General features: G+C 45.3%; 1 protein-coding gene and 1 long non-coding RNA gene across 5 annotated transcripts in view; one reads left to right on the forward strand and one right to left on the reverse strand.

Annotated features, from left to right (window-relative positions):
• LOC104911546 overlaps positions 1-21475 on the reverse strand; it is a 55503-nt gene extending 34028 nt beyond the window's left edge. For all 4 annotated transcript variants that reach the window (XR_004160172.1, XR_004160174.1, XR_004160173.1 and 1 more), the window contains exon 1: positions 20197-21475. This is a non-coding gene — a long non-coding RNA (uncharacterized LOC104911546). The remainder of the gene's footprint in view (positions 1-20196) is intronic.
• On the forward strand, positions 948-19868 carry BFSP2 (beaded filament structural protein 2). Its single transcript, XM_031553963.1, has 8 exons — positions 948-2534; positions 7766-7912; positions 8304-8386; positions 9625-9781; positions 11083-11244; positions 15430-15561; positions 16336-16556; positions 17386-19868. Exons 1-8 carry the CDS (start codon positions 2088-2090, stop codon positions 17387-17389), a joined length of 1353 nt encoding a protein of 450 aa, XP_031409823.1. The 5' UTR covers positions 948-2087; the 3' UTR covers positions 17390-19868.
• Positions 21476-21483: the final 8 nt, after the last annotated feature.

The raw sequence follows: 21483 nt of genomic DNA on the forward strand, positions 1-21483 counted from the left end.
ACCAGAATCGCCTTTTTTCCTGAGTAAATGCCCTAACAATTACACTTCGGACATGCAGCTGCTCTTCTCCAGGCCAGTGAGTCCTGAATTACTTCCCACAGAGCAAACAACCTCCAAAGAAGGCAAGTAGAGTGTCCCCTTCATAGGAACAGAAATCTCCGCAGTGTTTTGGAGCAAATTGGCATTTCAGTCCTACCCAGTTAAGCACCAGATTGCAAGCTGTAATAGTAGTGCGGGAATAGGAAAGGTGAATGAACCTTAAATTATGGGTTAGAAATGGGCCGTTACAAGCAGAGGGTAACATGGAATGTGGAATGACTTTGCTAAATCGATGTTCTCTCTTCAAGCAAACCTGAACTGTTACCACGGGACCAATTTTTGTTTTTGCTCTGCAGATTGCCTTTCTCACTTTGCTCAGCAAGTAGAGTGGCTTCTGTCCTTTGAGGCCTCAGCCTTCTCCTTTCCATCTTTGGCCACTGGTCCTTGTAGAGTATTTTCTTCCTTCACTCCTGACTTCATTGAGAGTGGCTATGAGGCAGCACAGAGCTTACCCCATGCTCTGGCTGGCTGCTTTGCACTACCAGCTGCACAGGGTTATCAGTAAAAAGGTACCTCGGGCAAGGCAAGGTCAGAGCAGCATTGCTAACCACATGCCTTGCTGAAGTGAGCCACATCTGGTAACAGAAAAGGGAATTGTAGCTGTGATACATCTGGTCCAGCTGTATCACCTGCCAGCAGAGTCCCAGTGTCTGTGGATCCCCAGAGCAAGCTGACAGATTGACTATGTGATGGCTGGAATTGCACCAAGATGCAGCTCCCTCAGGGGGAGGCCATAAAAGCATCTTCACCCCTTCTTTCTCCTTATCCCAGACATGCGTTTCTTCTGTGCTGAAGCACAGATGTGAATGTGGGCCCCAGGCTTCCTAAGATAACGCAATTGAAACGTTAGAGATACTGGATGTTTACACTCGGAATCACAGAGCGATGCAGCACTGCTTCCCTCAGAAGTTGCAGGGCAGGCAGTAAGACAGTGTGTGTGTACAGGGGCAGGCATGAGGGAAGGTGTGGGACAAGCAACAAGCAGTGAGGTACCTCCATCAGGAGGTACCTGTGATCCTCCTGATGGAATACCAAGCAGCCCCCTGCAAACTGCTGGCTAGTGACAGAGTAAAGGCTTCCTGAGCGTCTTGTAAAGAGCAAAAGCAATCAGATGGGGATCTTCAGCTACTGGGTATTTTGAAAAGGGGGTGTAAGGGGAGAACAAGTTGGCAAAGAAACAAATCAAGTTGTCACTGGAATATACAAACTCACTGAAGGATTCCTCTCCTTTAGCCAGTCCAGTTTGCTTGGAAACCTCAGTCCACAACACCCAGAAAGTACTCAAAACCACATGCAGAGCTGTGAGATGCTGTGGTGTCCACAGGCTTCACACAAAGGAGCAGTGCCAAGCTGACCTCCAGCAGTCTCATTGTGTTTGTACTTAAAAGTCAAGCAGAGATGTGAAGGGTGTGTGCCCCTGAGCTGAGACTGCTGGGCCAGGTCCGCGTGCCCTGGTGGGGCCGAAACACCGAGAAACCCAGAAGCTGTTCATAGAATGAGGAGGAATTCAAGTCCCTGCAGCAGCAAAACGTGGGCTGGGCATGGCCACGGCTCCGCAGGTGCCTCAGAGGTTGGTTTTGGTTAACTTGAAGTAATGTCTTGCTGCAGGAGGGCCTGTCTGGAGTAAGCAAGCAGCTAGTGTGTTTGTAATTCATGGATGGATGGATTAGGGCAGGAGATCATCCGGACGTCAGCGCAGAAAACACCGCTGGCATTTTCACACGTACGCTGTCATGAATTCCTGCCCCGCTGTGCCTGTAAACACCATTGTGCTGTTCATCTGCCACATTTGCAGCAGCAGCAGCAGGGAGATTTCCCCTGAAATGGATTGCTGACCCAGCGGCCGCCCGGACAATGCACAAAGCCCGCCTTCCAGAAAGCCGTCGCACAAAGCCGAAAGCCCCACCGAGCCCCGACCTGCTGGGCTCGGCACATCCCTCCCGCCAGTGCGGGGCTGGCGGCGGGGCTGAGCGGGCCGCAGCGGCAGCATGCCCTTGCCCAGGCGCCGGTCGTCCTTCCTGGGGCAGCAAGCCCCTTCCTCCGCCACCGAGAGCGTGGGGGGCCCGGGGCGCCGGGTGAGCGTGGGCAGCCTGTCGAGGCCGCCTGGCGTCTACGTGGGTGCCGTGCCCACCGGAGGAGTGAGCAGCTTGGGCACCCGCGTGTCCCGCCGAGCGCTGGGCATCAGCAGCGTCTTCCTGCAAGGCCTGCGCAGCTCCTGCTCCGCCGTGCCCCTGGCCACGGGGCTGGAGAAGGGCAGGGGGCTCTCCTACGAGAGCCTGAACGGCTGCCTGGTGGAGTACATCGAGAAGGTGCGGGCCCTCGAGCAGGTCAACCAGGAGCTGGAAGAGCACATCCGAGTCTATCTGGACAAGAAGTCCTCCAGCGTGGGCAGCTGGGGCGCGCTGCGGGAGAGCTGGGAGGCCGTGTACCACCAGGTGAGTGGTGTGGCTGGGGAGAAGCATGGCATAATCTGGTGTGTGCAGCCGACACAGAGGGTGTTAAGTCTGTCCTCATGATAATTACTGCCTTAACATTTTGCAGCGTGCCATGGAAAATGCTTATTAAGGAGGAGAATTGCCTGAGGCATCCTGTGCATGGGAGTGATTGAAATGCACCCCGAAGTGCCATACTCTGCTCTTGTGGAAATGGGCGATTTCTTTAATATTTTTCTTCCTTAGCTGTGGTTATTAAGCTGAGCATCAAAATTATTAAAAGGAAACTGCTAGGACTGAATTAGCTTATCCATCATCCTGATATCATTACAAGCCTGTTGGTTGTGTTGGTGGTTTTTTTATTAATTAGCAATTCGGATTTTTACTTTATTCCCTTGTTTGCTTTATCACATTTTCCAAAAGCTCTATTTATTGAAAAATAATCATTACATGACTGCAAATGAGCGACTCCATCCCTTTGCTTCCCATTGTGGCCACCCCTTGCTCCCACATCCCCACAGAGCACAGGCGGTGCAGTCCTGGGAGGCTCCAAAGAGAAGCACTGCCTGGGGTACCAAGCTCACATTAATGCTGTGGACCAGCAACAAGCCCCAAAGGATCACATCCTCCTGATTCCTTTTGCTGGGAGTAAAGGAGCTGGAAGCAGTCAGGCTCTGCTTGCCAGTGTCCTGCTGCAGGGAGGATGAGGCTCTGCTTCCTTCCTTCAGTGCTCCTTGGCTCTCCAGCCCATAGTCTTGCCATTCGTAAGCTCTGATGTCTTACAACAGTCTTAGAGGGGGCGATTCCTTTAGGACCCTGTTGGATGGTCTTCAGGAGGCCTGAAAGGCAGCTTCACATTCCCCAAGAACTTGTGTGCTGTGCCACAGGGGTGTTGTAGTAGGCGTTAACGAGGAGTTGTACCTCTGGCTCAGGAAAGAGGGTGTGTGGTTAGTGTGCTGCACTTTTAGGGCAAGGCTGCACCCAGAATGCCTTAAATGCCGTCTGAATTCCGTGTGCAGTGGGATAACCAATTCTATGACAGCGTAAACCTCAACCACTTTCACATTCAGCTGTGAGGTGGGGTTGTTAGCTTTTAACCTCGCGTGCAGGCAACATTACAGGTTTTACAGAGTACATATCAATCTCCCCGGCCTCTATACAGGTGCTACTTTTCCCAAGGCAGCGAACAAAAGGCCGCTCTTGCTACTTTCATGCTTTTCTCCTTTGGGCTCTGAAAACAGGCCCAGCTGTGAGAGGCTGGCCAAAAGCATTGCAGCTTCAGTGCTTGACACTTGAGCAGCAGCACATGGATCATGAGCCTTTAGTCTGGCCTGGCTTTGAATTGGAATGTGTTGGAGACGGTGGTCTGATAGAAACCATTCATTTCAGCATGTAGAAGCAAAGATTAAGCCAGGGTCTTACAAAGTCTTCCTGTGAAGGCATCATATGCAAAATTAAAAGCCCAAATGATTTTCTGTTATATGAATAATCAACACATGAGACTTGTTATCACACCTGAGGCCATGGACTCAGCAGCATCCAGAAAGTCATCAGACATTGGTAAGAACAGAACTATGCAAAACTATCAATAAAGCATAGCTAAGAATTCAGAAGGTGTGGTAAATTGTGCAATCCCAAACTTGGTCAGATCTCTGCTAAACTGAGAACTGCCAGCCACCAGGGCTAAGTTTGGCCTGTTAGTGCCATCACACATCAGCAGGGATGGAGTCTGCATGCTCAAAGCACACGGTTTTTCTTGCTGCCAGACATAGCCCGGTGAACGTGGGTGTTAGTGCAGCCTGGTGAGGCAGTAGCTTCTATTCAAATATGAAAGCTTTGCTAAAAGTTCAAGTTGCGTTTTCACGCCCACAAGGTGAAGTTAAAGAAAACTGTTGAGGCATTCTAATTGTTTCGTATCACAAATATTCAGTGTTAACTTGAGCTGAAAAAACACACTTTCAGAAGAAGGTGTATGTGCATCACAGATCCAAATGCAGAAAGGCAACATGGGGCTTAAAGGAGCTTTTGTTATTTGTATTTGAGCTCTAACAGTTGCCTGGCAGAGTGAAGCCCGCAGCAGCCCCCCGAGGCAGCACAGTCCTGCTTTGGGCTTTGCAAATGGAGCCAGCAGGGCCCTCCCATGGCCTGCAGACACAAGCAAGGGTGTTTCCTAAACTGCTACATTGCATCTTTTCCTATGTGTGTCAGCAGGGTGACTGCAAATCAGTCTAATGCTGTGTGTTTGGATCTAGTTGTTGATTATTAGGAGAACTAAATCAAAGGGAAGAGCCGCTAGATGGGAGTCTTACACCTCCTCTTTTTAAGCCGGTAAAAGGGCTCATGTAAATTAGAATTTCTCATGAAACTTGGTTTATGGAGTAACAATCCTTCAAGTTCACTGCTGTATTTAAATGGTACACAGCTCACTTCTGCAGATTACAGTGGTGACTGCCATCTTCCAAATCCTTTTTTCATACCGTTTTTATTTCTGTGGCACTGTTCAGGTTTGTGCCATCTTGTGAAGCCCTGAAGTTGCCACGAGGCATCTGGTGCCAGCAGCAGGTCTGTGAGGGGTTTTCACTGCCTGCTGGAGGGGGTCAGCTCTGACCAACAGGTTATCCCAAGCGCTTCAGCAAAACCATGGGATTACTATTACAGAGCACTTTAAAAAAACATTTTGCCTCCGCATAGAGGCAGAAATGCAGGCAGTGGAAAATTACCAGCTCTTCCCTGTTCCTGCTACCATTGCGGACCATAAGCAATTTTGCACTGAACTCCACTTCTCCACTTAGTGATTGACATCTGTCTGAACTGCACTGTACATATTTGCTGGCAAAATATTCCCGGTTTCCTCAAAGGCTTTCATTTTCCATAGATATACGGTCAGATACTGCTACTGCGTGGGCTCACAGCTGGAGGTAAAAGGACTTGTTTTGGCAGGTCAGGGCAAATCGCGGGACAGAGTTTATTTATGCTGAGTAGAGAGAGGGAAAAAATACCAGCTTCATCCATTCGTGTATGAGTGGCAGCAGGAGGACAAAATGCAATAATTTCTGTAGAAACTAAGGGGAAAAAAAAAGATTCCGGGATCAATTTTTCTGAAACTGAGGAAAGAAGATTCAGTCGGTGTGTGGGTCAAAGTACTCCTACCTCCATGCTGCTGCCACGTGGTCCTTTCTCCATCCTGCAAGGGGATAAAGAGACGCAACAGCATGGCCCCAAAGCCCCCAAATGCCCCAGAAGGGAGTACCTGGGGCTCAGTGCTAGTCCAGGGAGGCTGCAACAGAGCAGGGAGGAGGAAATAAGGATCTGAGTGCTGAAGCTGAGCCATCTCTGTGTGCTGGAGAGCATGCAAAGGTCTTGTGGCTGGTCTGGCTGCTGTGCCACAAGACATGTTCTCTGCCCACACCTGTAGCTTTTGTAACATCTCTGACTTCTGTACATTACTCTGTGCTTTGAAGGTTTCTCAGACCTAAACGGAGGCTTTTGGCCCTTAGTGACATATGAGGAATTCAGCACCTCTGTCTAGATATTACTTTCATGACACATGTAGGAACTTGCAGTCTTTTATATGGTCCAGTCCTCTAGCATATCATTTGGAACTGGCCAAGAAATCCCAGAGTTATAAAAGAAAAACTGTCAGCTCAACATGCAATGGCACGAGTTCTGTTTCCTCTGGAAGCCAGGCTAAGCTAAAGCTGGCAGGATCGGGCCTCCAGCCATGGCCACTGTATTGGAACTGTTGTATCACAACCTGAACCACTGATTGATCACCTGAGGCAAGCACTGAGTCAGCCATGGAGCACAGGTGAAGGCGATTTAGCTGTGTGACTGAAGGGGTGGAGCCTGGCTGCACTTCTCCTAGACCCCATTTAAGGGCTGACTGTCATGGGGAAGGGTCTCTTTCTGGAGGCTGCTCCCTTTAGAGTTTTTTTCTGCAAGCCTAGAATGGGGTGAGCATTTTCATTTATTTTTGATTACCTCTTTCCACCGTGATAATCCTAGTTATATGACCTGTAGAATACCAACCTAACCATGTTGCTCTGCTAATTGTGTATTTATTGATTGTACAGCCACCTTTTCCTGTTGCTTATAACAGCAGGTGAGAAGTAAGTGAGTCATTACTTTTACTCCAGTACCTCCTCAGATTTAAAAAATGCAGAGTGCTACTAACTTCCAAACTTCCACCGTGAACATCTCAATGTGGGGAATAAGTTATTCCCCAGCTCTCTCCTAGTCTATGAGTTTGTAAGAATTTATGGTAGCGGGCCACTTTTTGTAATGACTGATGTTAATTATCACATATCTAGGCTTAAGTGTTGCACTTCCACCTCTACCCCTTCACTGAGCAGCAGGCTGTGGAGCAGGTAGGAGGATCACACTACGGCACTGATCCCACTGGCAGTACTTGGGATGACTTGTCTGGACACAGCCTTGATGCCCCATGTTGTGCAGTGTGTTTCACCTTGGGAGAACAGAACACTTCAAGGGATTTGCAATCCCATACAGTTGAAGAATTAATTATCCAAAGTAAGATTTCTACATATAGAGTTTTCCTGGCCCACTTGAGAATCTGCTCCTATTCCTGTGGTGGTTTGGTTTCCACCACAAATCTCTGTATGTATCTCCTGGAACAGACCAAAGAGATGTTTCTTTACTCAGCCCGTCACAGCCCTACAGGCTTCTGTAGAACCATGCAGCCTCCTGCTCTTGCTCCTTCACTACCAACCCTGTCACATGGCAGCATTCTCTGAGGCAAGGAATTGAGGTGCAGACAGTGGGACTGGGTGTGTACTGAGTGCACTTCCGGGAAGGTCCCCAGTTCCAGTTTGTTGCTGGTCCTGGGTGGTTGGTCCCAGCCATCATCATGGCCTCTCTGGCTCCAAGCTCTGTTCAGTTCCTCCAGAGAGCAGCAGCGGCCTCAGATGGCTGGGACTGTGGAGCCCCTGATCTAAGTGTTTGCTGTCACCCCAATAGCAAATTGGGCCTTTATTCAGCCAGTGCACGTGATGTTCTAAGGCAGGCTGTGGCCTTTTTTACTTTTTTATCATTTTGTATAACCCAACAGAGTGCTGTGTCACAAGCCTTTCAGGTTTGATTGCCCCTCAAGTGCCTCCTGGGGATTAAAGCTACACAAAAGAATCTTAGCAATGATACCACAGTCTTATTTGCACAGTCTCTCCAAAGCTCTTCACATTTGCTGTAATAATATTTGAAGACTGACTGCTTCCCAGGTCTTGTATCTACAGCAAGATCGTATGCAATCCCATCAGAGAAGAAAAACAGTGCTCTGGGAGCTGAGGACCACTCATTCAAGGCACAAGCATCAAATATTCCTTGGCTCACGGAAGATGACAACCCTGAGGAGGACTGCTGATATGGGAAGTAGAATAGGAGCTGCATAAATGCTCCTTAAACTGTATCTAGAAACTCTAAGTGGGACTTAAATGCTGAACATACCCTGTGTGCAGTAATGAATTTTACCCCTTGTGACCAGCTGACAGTCAGGATGAATGTGTTTCTACAAGAAGATGAATCTTTAGGAGCAATGAACGTGTCGGTGAAAAATCACAGCCAATTTGCAGACAAACTGTGAATTGATATGTACAAAGCTCATTGCTTAAATTACCTGGAATGAGTCATGTGAACAGCCCCAGGCTGAAAGATTATTTTCAGAATCAGAACTGTTCATCTGCTTAAGACAGATGGGCCGTGCAGGTAGTGCCCGTGTGAGATGCTAATTGCTTGAGCTGTGTTGTCTCTCCCTTCCAGGTTGGCGAAGCAGTCCTTGAAAACGCCCGTCTCATGCTGCACACCGAGAACATTCAGGCCTCTGCTGAAGACTTTAAGGACAGGTAAGACCTGTGGCTGCACCTGGCTGGCCCGCTTCCCTGACACTTTGCTTTGGCAAATGCTTACTCAGTGGCGGTGTAAGGCTCAGTGACTATTAGCCCACATAAAGTGGGAGGGTTGTTGTAACACAGCAAAATGACTACAATTCTAGCATTATTTTGGAACGGGTTCTGAAGATTAGTATTTATTAATCTAATCATGTGTAATGTTATTCTTTGATATATGAGCATTGATCTCTTCCTGAGAGGCCAGTATTCATTCAGATTAGTATTGATACTTTACAGAGGCAAGTGTTTGTTTGATTTTTAGTTCCAATTTGCAGTGCTGCAGCGGTGGTTTTAGAACTGTTGACTGTTCTGCTGCAGCACCTGAAACACAAACAGTGCACCACTACAAACCTTGCTGTGGAAACATCAGATAAGGGAAGAGAAATGGGCTGCATTTATTTTCCTTCTCTTAACTGAGAGAAATGAATAGTGAAAGAAGATCCAAAGTAACGATAAACGACTTTTTAAAAAGTCTTTCTGTTTGTAAAGCCTAATATTTATGTACATGAACACGTGAAGCTCTGTAAGTATTACTCACAGGGCCTGATCCTTCTAGTTTTTACTCATAATGGACTTGCACATTTACAAATAGCCATTTCCCATGAGTTTTGTCATCCCTTAAACTTCTGATTCTCCCCTCGGGTATTATTTTATTTAATCACATCAGAATGTGCATTAGTCATGTTCATAGGGTTGTCTTTTTATTGTTTGTTGCTTTACATCCTCTAGGCTACACGTATTTTAAGTGGTTTAAAAAATAAAGTGTGCGTGCAGTGGAGAGAAAGATAAACACCACGCTGTTGTTCTACTGTATGTCCTGATGACTCGAGAGTATGGCAGGGAGGAGCAGGCGGCAGCAGCAGCTGCCACAGCAGTCACACTGAGAAACAGAAAAATCCACACGTATTCATATGGTATACAAACATCAGGCCTAGTAGAAGACAACTTGCCTCCCCATGCTTATCAGGAGTGCTGTCAGCCTGACACTGCTGCACCGCAGCCGGCTGGCTGGCCTCTTTCATTAGGCCCAGAGTTAATGACAAGGTACATCGAGACAAAGGTGAGGGCAGAGCACATCTCATGTGTTTCTGTGCCTCTGTCAGGGACACGAGAGCTAATTAACATAATGGCGTCATTAAAAAGATGCACATTTTTCTTGCTGAGCTGTGCCTGTTTTATTTTCCCCTCTACAGGTATGAAAATGAACAGCCATTCAGAAAGGCAGTGGAAGATGAAATTAATTCCCTTTACAAAGTGATTGATGATGCTAATTTAACTAAAATGGATCTGGAGAGCCAGATAGAAAGCATGAAAGAGGAGCTAACTTTGCTGTCAAAGACTCATGAAGAAGTAAGTCCAGGCTCAGGGCGCTGCAGAGCTAATGTGTGCCTGCTTCATGTGGCTGGCATTGTGCACTGGGCAGAGCAAGCACTGGAGCACTGCACCTGCCATCTCCTGATGGGGGAAACTTCCTTCTGTTCTCCTCTCTGTTAATATACAGTGCTAACTTTTGAGTCATGATAAGGTTACATAGATGTGAGTGTCAACTCTTTCCTGTCTGATAAATATGGCACTGAACAGATGTCCACACCCCATTTCTTGCTGGATAGGAGACAAGACATTCACAAGGTTGGACATCTGAATGTGGAAATCCCAGCAGCAAGAGGTCAGATTCACAGCCACAGAGATGTAAAGAGAAAATGCCTGTACAGGGGATTCGCTCCACTCCTGCTGAGCTGACACTGTGTGCTAACTCAGTGTGGCTCAGGATGTAGCTGAGCACAATGCCTGGTTCCCAAAACTGAGCCTCCGCTGAGCACTGCACTGAAGGAAGCAGCAGGTACAGGTAGCTGGAGGTGGATCGCCACGTAGCCCCGCTTTGCAATACATCCCCAGTTACTCATGACGTTCACCTGCACTATTTGCATGACTGTGGTTTATTCCCTTCAGCAAGGATTTCAGGATCTGGCCCAGATCTTCACCAATGGGGCCTCAATTAGGCAGCTGCACTTAACTCACGTAGGAGGCAGTCAGCAGTTGTGCTGATGGTTCTAAAATAGAGGAGAAATTGAATTGGGATGTATTGTGCATGTGAGGCTCTGGCCTTACATTTCTTTCAGCTGATTTTTTCCAGATACAAGATTTCAGCAATACTGGTAGGCACGTGGAGGTTTGGGTTGCCAAGGGAAAGCTTCATCCCCTCCCCACTTTCATGAGCCTATGCCCGGGACTGGCTTTTTGATGAAAGTGACCAGTGGCTTCAGTACCACTGCAAGCCACAAGAAAGATGGAATTTCTTTTAGGTAAGAGGGAAAACATGGAAAATTGGAATAGATGTACAAGATCCCCTTTAAACTTCCATGTATTACCGCAATGTTTATTGTGAAACAAACAAAGTTGGCATTGATGCTCTTCTCTCCCTGCACATGTGGCACAAAGAAAACAACAGCTTCCCAGCAGCTCCTCTCCCTCTGCATTCAGCCGATGCCACTGAAACTCTCCAGTGCACTAAATCACTAACACTGAGGCACCTCTGGGGACCAGGTTTAATTTCTCTGTGGCACCAAAATAGCTCTTCCTCAAACTCCTTTCTCCTTCTACCTTTCAGCAATCCATTTCACTTTTTCTTATCTCTGTTATTGTTCTTCAAGGATGTGAAGGTATTGTACAAACAGCTTGCTGGATCTCAGCTGGAAGAACTTGATGTTCCCCTGGGAAGTGGCCTGGACAACATACTGGAAAAAATCCGAATCCACTGGGAGAGAGACATTGAAAAGAATCGTGCTGAGGCAGGTGCCCTTCTCCGTACCAAGGTAGGCACTGATGCCAGTGTCCATAAGTTACTCCAACATCTAGAGATTCAAAGCAAACCTAAAATCTGTCCAGCGCTTTGCAATAACTTCAAGGGCTGGTTTTCGGTTTTGGTGTTTTTGTTTGGAAATGGCGCTGCTGATATCACAGGTATTTGTGGGAGACTTCTAAGGGCTCTGCAACACTGGCTAAGAAAAATGAACTTAATCACTTGATACCTCCTGTGGAGGTTGCAAAAATCATTACCCTACTTACTGGGGCCATTCCTTCTCCGGAGAATGTACAGAGACCCATAAATCAAAAGGGCAGAATACATCGCTCTGTGCCAGTTATACAGCTATGCATTCCTCATCTGTTTCTCCTTGAAATTGTTTCCTTTGGCAGCAGTGGGAAAACTGGAAATGAAAAGTGATAATAGACATTCTCTTTGGACGTTGTCTCCTCTCTTGATGCTGAATCTAAACCAGCCTTCTAATGCAGCTCTTCCTCTGTCACAAAGAATCACTTATTTTCCTGCCTGACTGAAGTATTTGTGCAGAACTGAAGCATTAAGTTCATGATCCTGTATTTTAACAGCTGTCTAATTCTGAGTTGGTGGTGGCACATCAAATCGTAACTACAGCTGTGCTACAGAGATATTTAGCAAAGACACAGTCTCATCTGTCCTTTGATACAGAGTTACTATGGGAAGGGTATGGGGAGGTGGTTCCAAAGAGAAAGAAGAAAAGCAAGAAATACATTTGCAAAGGCATATGAAAGTTCTGAGTTTGTGTCTACTTTCAAAATGAAGAAAACAAATTGTATGGCAACAGTGATATCTAAGATGCTAGGGAATGTACAAGGGGCCAACTAGGAGTTTATCCTGGAGGACCCACATTCTTCAGTGTCCTCACTTTCCTGTTCTAATTATTCCCCTGTATGTGCACACTGTCAGTCGCAACTTCATTCTCTCCATTTCCTTCATACTTCCAACCTTTCATCTGCTCACAGATATGATTTGGAGAGAAAACTGCCAGCTCAAAATGACCATTTGATCCCACAGTTGTGATTTCAATCGAGGCCAACACCAGATGTGGCAGAGAAACTGACAGGCAGACAAAGCCTGGCCCCTCCTTGCTTCACCACCTTAGTCAGATCTTTTCTTACTTTAAAGATCTGTTGCAGTTGTAATTGTTTTGATTCGCTTTTCTAGTGGAAGAAAGAATCAGAATATCAGAGATTTCTGGGAAGAACAGTTCTGGTTTTGAACAGTTTCTGGTATAACATTCTAGCTTGGGTTCTTTTTGTCCCCAAATTAAACTCAGATCATGCAGCTTTGTATCTCAACCAGATAAATATACTTTGTTACTATTTATACAGGTAACAGAAGCTACACTAATTATGTCCATCACTTCTTCCAGCCTCCCTGTGCTGCTGGATAACACCATTTTTTCATCCACATGGCAACAAATTTGTCTTTGCACTTTTGCATCATTGAAAGAGGATGAGAACTCCTTAATTTCTGATGAATTATTTGCCTCGCTTACTTTTTCTTTCAGCTGGACTTACAATTTTGGGTTGGTTTTCATGGGTATTTATGCACAAAAACAGATTATACCTAATGGTGTTTTATGTGGGATGTTTTAGTTGATTAAATAACCTTAAAACTCCAGTCCTTTGCTTTGAGCTCTGCACGTAATGCACAGATTCTTTCCCTGAATTGACACAGTAATTTAAACCTTTGTAAGGTATGAAAGCTATTTAATGTTGCTTGGCTTTTTTTTTTTTCCTCCTCTGCATGGGTCTTTACTTTTTATTAGTCAACACTGATCTCCACTTAGTAAAGTGGTGCTGCTCATTCATGAAGTTTGATTCCATGAATTTTCCTTTGCTCATTACTATTCTCCTTTTGTTACCTGTAAGTCTTTCTAGTTCATTATTTATCCACGAGGCTGTACAGCTTGATGCACCATGCTGTTAACATTCTATCATAATGAGCCTAGACCTTAATCTTCCTCTGCATTTCTTGACCAGCTGTTGATCCATGGCAGCGCTCTGTCCTGCACACACAATTGCACAGTTTTTCCTGCCACCCCCACATTATCACTCATAAAAGGTTTAGAAAATCTCATGGATTGTCAGTTGTTTCTCCTTTCTTCACTGCTTTGCTAACATAATCCCTGACCAGTGAAAGCATTAACAATGCCTGCACCCCTCTACAGATATCATGCTGATCACACCCTGGATGTTTGTGTCTTATCCCCAGTCATACTTTAATTATCTTGATTGCATTAAAAAGACATTAATGAGAGATTCTGCGCTCTTGCAGAACGCCTGACTCAGAATTGCACAGATGTTTTTGAAATCCATGCATTCCTAAGAAGTTCAAGCACTAAAGGGCTAGAGATTTCAGAGGATGATTTCATTCTCTGCTTCTGTTATCAAGCTGTTTGTGGGCACCACAATTCAGTACAGCCTTTGTTTGTGGAGTGCCTCAGGACCAGGAAGGGCAGAGGCCCAAGAAAATACCATCTGCCTAGTGAAGAGGGTAAAGACGTTATATCTGCACTTCTCTGCAGAAGGAATCCCAAATCGGAAGCCAAATTTCATGCCCAGCAGCATGTTCCATATGGACTCCTTGGGATGACTCAACTGGTAATCCTAGAAGGAGGCCACAGACGATTTGTGTGCACCAAAATCTTTACAGCTCATCCACTGCATCTCTTCCTATGCCATCCTCAATATTTAAGGTCTGGTGGGCCATCTCCATCTGCCTTTTGTGTCATTGACCTCACTTGTGTTATGGAGCCTTTAAAAGCTTAGGGCAATTCCTGCAGGAGCCCCAGCATCACGTATGGTGAGAGGAAGCAGGATTTACAGGTAGTATACGGGCCACCAGTAGGGTGAACGTGAATGAGTGCTGGAAGGCATTGTGCAACATGTATAGGCTGTAAATACAGATGAAAAAGGATCCTTCTTAACCTATGTCTCCCTTTAAAAAGAGGCATTAACAGTCCTAGTACCTGAAGCACACCCTCTATAAAATATTTCTGGAAAATACAGGCTCTGTGAAACTTGCTGAAAAGGACAGTTTTGATCTGTAGTTTGACATCCATCCCTGTGCAACACAGGTTCATAAGTCCTAAAATTCGATTTCAGAATTAACTGGTGCTTAACTGTTACGAGGTCTCTGCTGAGATTTGGGCTGCACCTGAGATCATCTCATTCACCAAGATAACCAAGGTGTATGGTTCACCTCATTTTATAATAAAATGAGGAGTTCTACAGATGACTCCAGCCTGTCACAAAAATGATTTCTGGTGCACAGTCCTAGGGCTTTTATTATTATTATTATTTGATCTTAACATGTAAAATAAAAGTATGCATGATTAGAAAATCAGGAGAGAACCAAAATTAATTTTCAAGGTAGAATGGAAGTATTTTACATGGTTTAACTTCAGTGGTAATCTGGAGGAGAAATATAAGATTTGACTGAAGAATCAATTACTCTTGCTAGAGAGCCCAGAGCTACAGCCTGAAAACCTTGATCACAAAATATAGTATATATAGTATATATAGTAATATAGAAGTATAAAAAAGTATATTTAAAAGATTGTTAGAAGTATAGAAATTTTATTTTGGCTAAAGTATATTTTCCTTCTGCAATATTAGAGGCACCTGAATGTAACATATATAAAAAAATGGCAAGCATCAAGAGCATTAAATTGCATAACTTAGCTCAATCAAGAGAAATGATTTTTCTGCCTTTTGTGATATAAATTCTTCTCTGATTCATAGAATCCTATTTGAAAAAAAGACAGTGTGAATATATCTGAAATCAAATGGGCCAAGTGAAAACACTTAACTTCTGAAAATTGTTATAGTATGGCCACAAAAAAAAGACAAGGAATAATTACATAATTTTCATAGGTGATTTTAAACATGCTAGTAAGAATGTTGGATAGCTTTTGTTAACATAGACAAAGTATGTATGCTTACATGTATAGGCCATTTTACAAATAACTGCCTAGACACTAATAACTATCCAAACCATAATGGATGGAATTTAATATACAGCAATCAAACTCAAAATCAGAATTGCCACAAAATTTTTGCCTGAAAAAAAAAATTAATTGTCATGTTGGAACATAAGGCAGCTAAAACATAATTTGAGTACACTGTAACAAGAAGTCATAATCTTGCACCAGCAACAGGCTGAAGCGACAGCTGCAGTGCGAAGCCAAGAGGAAGAACTGGTAGAGGGCCTGAGAACTGAATTCCATGAAACTGCCTGCAAAATACAGAGCTTGCAAGCCGAAACTGAGTCCTTGAGAACCTTGGTAAGTAACATTGGTTTTGAATGGTTATCTTCTGTGTGGCTTCATCATGCTTTCTGCGTTGTGTCTTCAGTGTCTCCATACTCACCTTAATAGTAAGTTTCACTGAGATTGCTGGGTAGGTTGTATTCTATAACATAGAATAGTTCAGCTGGAAGAGACTTTCAGTGACCATCTAGACCAACTGCATGACCTCTCCAGGTGTAACCAAAAGCTAAGGCATGTTACTGAGGGCATTGTGCAAACGCCTCTTGAGCAATGACAGGCATGAGGCACCAGCCACCTCACTCAGAAGCCTGTTCCAGTATTCGACCACCCTCACAGTAAAGAAATTTTTCCTCATGTCCAGTCTGAGCCTCCCCTGATGTAGCTTTTTCTTCCCTTCCTGCTATTGGTTCCCAGGAGCAGAGCCAGCACATCCCTCTGCTTCCCCTCCTCGTGGAGCTGCAGGGAGCAATGAGATCACCTTTTGGCCTTCTCCAGGCAATGTAATCCAAGTGCCCTTAGCTCCTCCTTTCAGGACATGCCTCCCAACCCTGTCACAAACTTTGTTGCCCTCCTCTGCCTGCTTTCATGAGGAGCCCAGCACCTTGGAACCAAACTGGTTCAACTTTTGTAATGATAATACACATTTTTCAGACAGTTTAACGAAAGGAATTCTCATAATATTAGATTGCCACTTAAGCATAGACAATGAAGATATTGGCCAAACCTGAAAAAAAAATTACTCTGAAGCATATTAAAACTATTTTAATGTCTGCTATCCTGGCCTTATAGAAGAGGGGTCTGGAGAATTCCCTGTACGATGCCAAGCACTGGCATGAGATCGAACTGCAGAACCTGGGCTCTGTCATTTCCAAGCTGGAGGCAGAGATGGCAGAAATCAAAGCAGAAACTGAGCAGCAGCAGCGGGATCGTGAGAATCTGCTGACCAACAAGCAGCAGCTAGAGAAAGACATTGCTGCATATCACTGCCTTCTGGATGGAGAACAAAGCAGGTACATTCATCTGAAACACGCATGGGCACTTTGGGAAGAGAATGTGACTAGAGCAGTTCTCAGGTTTCTTAAAACTGGGTGCTAGGTGGATAGGTTTGGAGAAGCTGCCAAAGGGGAACACCCCAAATCCAGCCGTGGTATGTTGGACAGGAAAGCCTTTCAGTACTGTCACAAAAGGATGAAGTTTAAAAATACAGCAGAAGGTCCATCAGCCCCACTTTCCTGAAGACAAAATCTGAAATTAAACAGCAGCTGCACCACCTGGGGGCTATGTCTCTGGCTGCAAACCATCCATGCTGTTGTTTCTGTTTTTTGCCTGGGTACGTTACACCTTCCCTCCTCTTCCAGTTTTACAGTTAAAGCTGTCCTCCTGGGAAAGCTCCCTTTCTAATCACATAAGTTGCTCCTGAAGTCTCAGAACAGAATTTGGCCTGTTCAGTAAGCCTTTTTGAAGAAACAAATTTCAGATTTCAAACAGTCATCCTCAGGGAATGGCCTGTAAACTCTTTTACAGCTTCGGACTGCCTGGCTGGTTGTTTTTTGTTGTCTGTGTGTGTGTGCATGTGGGTGTGTTTTAAGATCCTTAGTCACTTAATTAGTCCCTAGTTAGTCATGGAACATTTGAGGATTTGAATCCCAGATTTTGACTTGCTCTTCTGCTCAGGTCAGGGAGAAATTTTTACTCATCCTGAAATAACAAGTGTATCAGATTTGTTTTCTGCTGCACAGTCAGGTCCTGATGAGATTTCACCAGCTGAACTGAACACTTAGTTCAACAACTGTCTTATTTGTAGTAATGATGAATCTTATTTTATTTTTTAACTTCCAGTTGATCATGAAATTCCCATTCTATAGAAGATCATTGCCACTCAAAGCAAAAGAAGATGTCACTGCTAAGTATGTTCTTGGAAGCTAAATGCCCATCAAAGCAGCCTGCTTTATTCAGTTTGATTCAACAATCAAAGTAGGTTGTAGCTTGAACAACTTTATTAGACCCTCTTCATGTAATTGCTTTGCTTACAGATTTCAATTTACTCATGTTGTTAAAATTATAATAAAAATAAAGAATATCAGAGTTTTTTTTGTTTGACTTTTTCTTTCACTATTTTTTGTGATAGCTGAGGGGGAACTGCATTAGCAGCATAGTGCTTCTACTTCCCACCAGGTTTATTTCTTGGTTTTAGTACAAATACATTAAGACTGGACGACTCCTGCACTATGCAATCAGCACAAATGGCAAGTACTCTCGTGTTACAAGACCAGCAGCTCATTGGAGTGAAATGTAGTTAAAATGAAGTCCAAGCAATTCAACTGTTGCATCAACTTGATGCAATTAATTCTGCAATGCATTTGCTAGCAAGAGCACTAATGCAAGCATCCAAACAGTACTTAGTAAATATGCTTTGATTCTAGACTACACTTTTGGAAAAGCTGAAGGTTAAGGAGAGCAACAGCATCTTTGTTTGCAGTCTGGGTCACATCCTTTTATTGTCCACTCTGTTGGATCAGGATTTCACAACACAGACACTTAGAAAAAGAGATAAGATGGTTTATTAAGTGGACTCAAAGACTACTTAGAAATGGCATATATTAGAGAACACTGCATATAGCAAATGTGACAGGCTGAAGGTATTTCAATTTTCAGTTGAAACGTTAGCTAACAAAACTATTTCATTTTTAATGACAGTTAAGATCCAAACCCACTGCAAATCCACTACACCAGTGAATAAGAGGAATCAGCACACAACTGTCAAACTTTCCATGCACATTTCCCCACACATGGAAAGTCCTTCCCAGTGCAATTATTTGACAGACAATTTCTTGACTAATCTCTGGTAACAAAAAGCCCTGTGAGCATGTACTGCCTGGAAGATTTTTCTAAGATGTTAAGAGATTAACCAGCAACCAAGAGGAACGAAATGATGGCAAAGCTCTTTTTTCTCTTACAGAATGTATGCTGCTCAGAGCAGTGATAAAACTTTCTTCCACATCTGTGCAGAATTTATCAAGTTGAGAAACCATCAAGAGTAGTGGTGATGATAGAAAATAGCCATAAAGAGCTGTACATGAGATGCAATGACACAGATCCTTGGATTGTTGTTAACCAGATTTGCTGTGGCAGAGACTGAACCAGAACCCTTCTGCAAGTTGCTCTGCAAGCTGCACTTTCCTAAGAGCACCTTCTCCAATTCCCTTAGGCAGGCATCTGCCTAAGAGTTACCAAGTTAATGTTCTGCATTATCTTGTGATCCACAAATGTCAAAGCAGTTTGAGGTACTCCCATCTTCATTTCACAGGGTGGAGATAATTTGGTACAGATAAATCAGGATAAGAGAAAACACAAAATGACTGGGAGTAGAAGTCTGTTCCTAACTCTTTCCCAAGTTTTGCATCGTCACCCACGACTCCCTTTGGTTTCCATTTCTGCAGCTTCTCCACATGCATGATGACTACTGCAGCACTTCCACAACATGCAGTAGTGCTTCATTCCCTGGTGTATGTAAAATGCATCATGATGTGCAGGGAACAGTGTCCTGGCAAGAAACATCATAACCACAGGACAGAGGAAAGAAGTGTGCAGGCATGGCAGTATGCCATGGCAAGCACACTCCACCAGACACTAATATGGGGGAGAAAAGAGACAAAGTCCTCCCTGCAAATCTGTACCTAAGCAGAGGCACACAGAACACTTCATCTTACCAAGGGTTGCTTCCACAGCTCAATGATATATCACACAGTAGGAACCTGTCTGCTGAGCTCATGCTCCTGTCACTGCAGCGAGGCATTCTGGATAAAGTCCTTGCATTGCAAACGTTACTTCTGCTAGTCTGTGCCTGCAAGCCATTCTTCAGCCAAATGTCCTCTGATCAAGGACTGAAGATCACCGAATTTGAGAGGAAAAGAACAGCAATAATGTTCTTTTTTTTTTTTAATTGACTCTAATATATTACACGGCAACAATGTCAACCATATAAGCTAATGCAACACATTTGCAGCTGATTACAAATACTGCACATCAGCATGTTTTTGCAGTTTTGCATAAAGCTAGAGGTGGGATGAAAATCCAGGCATAGCCTCATAACTAATGCTTCCTTTAAAGTGCCAACTCAGTCGTGTCTTTAAACCTGGATCTAAGCCTTTAGAGGCCTAAAACATTGCTGCTATTTTCCATGGTTTCCACTGAGTCTGTTCCAGATTTAACAGCTGAAATTTCTCTTGGTACTTGGCTCCTGACAGGTATTAAGTTTCTAATCCAGAGTTGGTCATTCCAGCCTTACACCATTTTGTTTGCAAGGGATAAGTGATGCAGACACTAAAAGCAGGAAAAAGGTATCAGATTCACATTCTTTAGCCTGATACTAGGGATTACCCATAATAATGCAATGAAAACATTTTACCAGCTGCTGAAATACAAAAAGTGTATCTTAAAATAACACACAGCACTGTACTTAGGGCCATTATTAGCTTCTCTGCTACAAAAGCTGAGGGATACAACTTATCTGCTTAGTTGCATTTTGTTATCAGCACTGAGCCTGCAAGTCACAGCACGGTGCAGTGCAGAGATAGAGAAGCTTCCCAGGCAGAAATGCAATGCAAATGCAAGGGAAGGCAAAAGAGACTCAAAGACTTTCCCACCTACCTGTCCTGTAGCAATTTCCTACCAGCTGAGGAGGGCAATGTGAGAGGCCAGGCGCCCCTATGGACACAGAGAACGAGACTTCGCTGCGGAATTTGTTCTCCACTGATGCAATCGTGCCTATGGTAAAACAGAAAGCTGATCACGCAGCACTCTCAGTGTCACTGGGTGAACAAGCTGTGCCTGTAGTTCTTCCTTTTCAGGGCTTCGGATCAAATCCCAGAGTGCACAAACGCGATGGCAACAGAGAAATTGGGGGACATCACAGCACAACAGGCACAGAGAGGATCCTAACAAAGCTCTCAAGCTCCAGCACTCCACTGCAGTGGCACAGTGACAGCTACAGAGCAGTACGGAGGGCAAGGCAGAGGGCACTTGAGTCTTTCTGCAGCACGGCAGTGACACCTCCTCTGCTTTTCTGACGAGCTGAGAACTACGGATGGTAAACACCAAGTAACTACTTTCACAGGGGCACAAACTAAAGAGACTAGCACACGTTCTTCACAGTTTAGAAACACTTTAATTTGTATGTTAACATGTACGTATGTAACAAAAAAAAAAAAAAAAAAAAAAGCGGTACTAGGACATAAAGACGCTTATTTCTGTGTTATTAAATAAATCTGCACTCATGTGAGGGATAATTCCCAGCTCACAGGCCGGCAGCGCTCACACCTCCTGTGAGAAGCTCACTGCCCAGTCATGCCAGCCACGCTGCCTGTCGCTGTGTGACTCCCGACATGCTCACACAGCCTTACACAGAGCCCCGACCCAACGCTCCTGGAGCGCTCCTGCTGCACCGCTCAGAGCTGAGCCCCCGCACCGGCACCCGGTGAGGTGCGTCTCCCTGGGGTACGAGCCCCGCCTTCGCTCCTTTGCCCCAGGGCTCAAGGGGGACGGGCTGATATCCGGGCTGCCGGAGTGCTGTACGAGCAGCGCTCCGCGGGCGCTGACAGGAAGGGGCCGTTGCGCCGAGGCGGGAAGCAACTAAAGTCCGGCACTGCCCGCGCCAGGCACGCGCCGAGAAGGCCCAACGCGCACGCGCAGCCCGAGCCCCACCCATCCCGCTAACTGGGCTCAACGGTCCCCGGTGCGCCCGTCCTCGACCAATCGGCATCCGCGCCGCCGCCTGCCCGCACGCCACGCATTCTTACGTCGCGACGTCAGCGGCTCGTCCCGGAGGCTTCTGACTGGCCGGAGGCCGCTTCCTCCTTAGCCGCTCATTGGCCGAGGGGCTTCGGCGCACGCGCAGAAGTCTCCGCCCGCCCCACGCTCTCCCGCCTGGCGGCGCGT

Source organism: Meleagris gallopavo, chromosome 6 (assembly GCF_000146605.3).
Source record: "Meleagris gallopavo isolate NT-WF06-2002-E0010 breed Aviagen turkey brand Nicholas breeding stock chromosome 6, Turkey_5.1, whole genome shotgun sequence".
NCBI classification, from domain to species: domain Eukaryota; kingdom Metazoa; phylum Chordata; class Aves; order Galliformes; family Phasianidae; genus Meleagris; species Meleagris gallopavo.

Coding starts and splice junctions, on each gene's coding strand:
- BFSP2 (XM_031553963.1), top strand. CDS start 2,088: ATGCCCTTGCCCAGGCGCCGGTCGTCCTTCCTGGGGCAGCAAGCCCCT. Junction 9,782..11,082: donor TGTCAAAGACTCATGAAGAA/GTAAGTCCAGGC, acceptor TTGTTCTTCAAG/GATGTGAAGGTATTGTACAA. Junction 11,245..15,429: donor GTGCCCTTCTCCGTACCAAG/GTAGGCACTGAT, acceptor ATCTTGCACCAG/CAACAGGCTGAAGCGACAGC.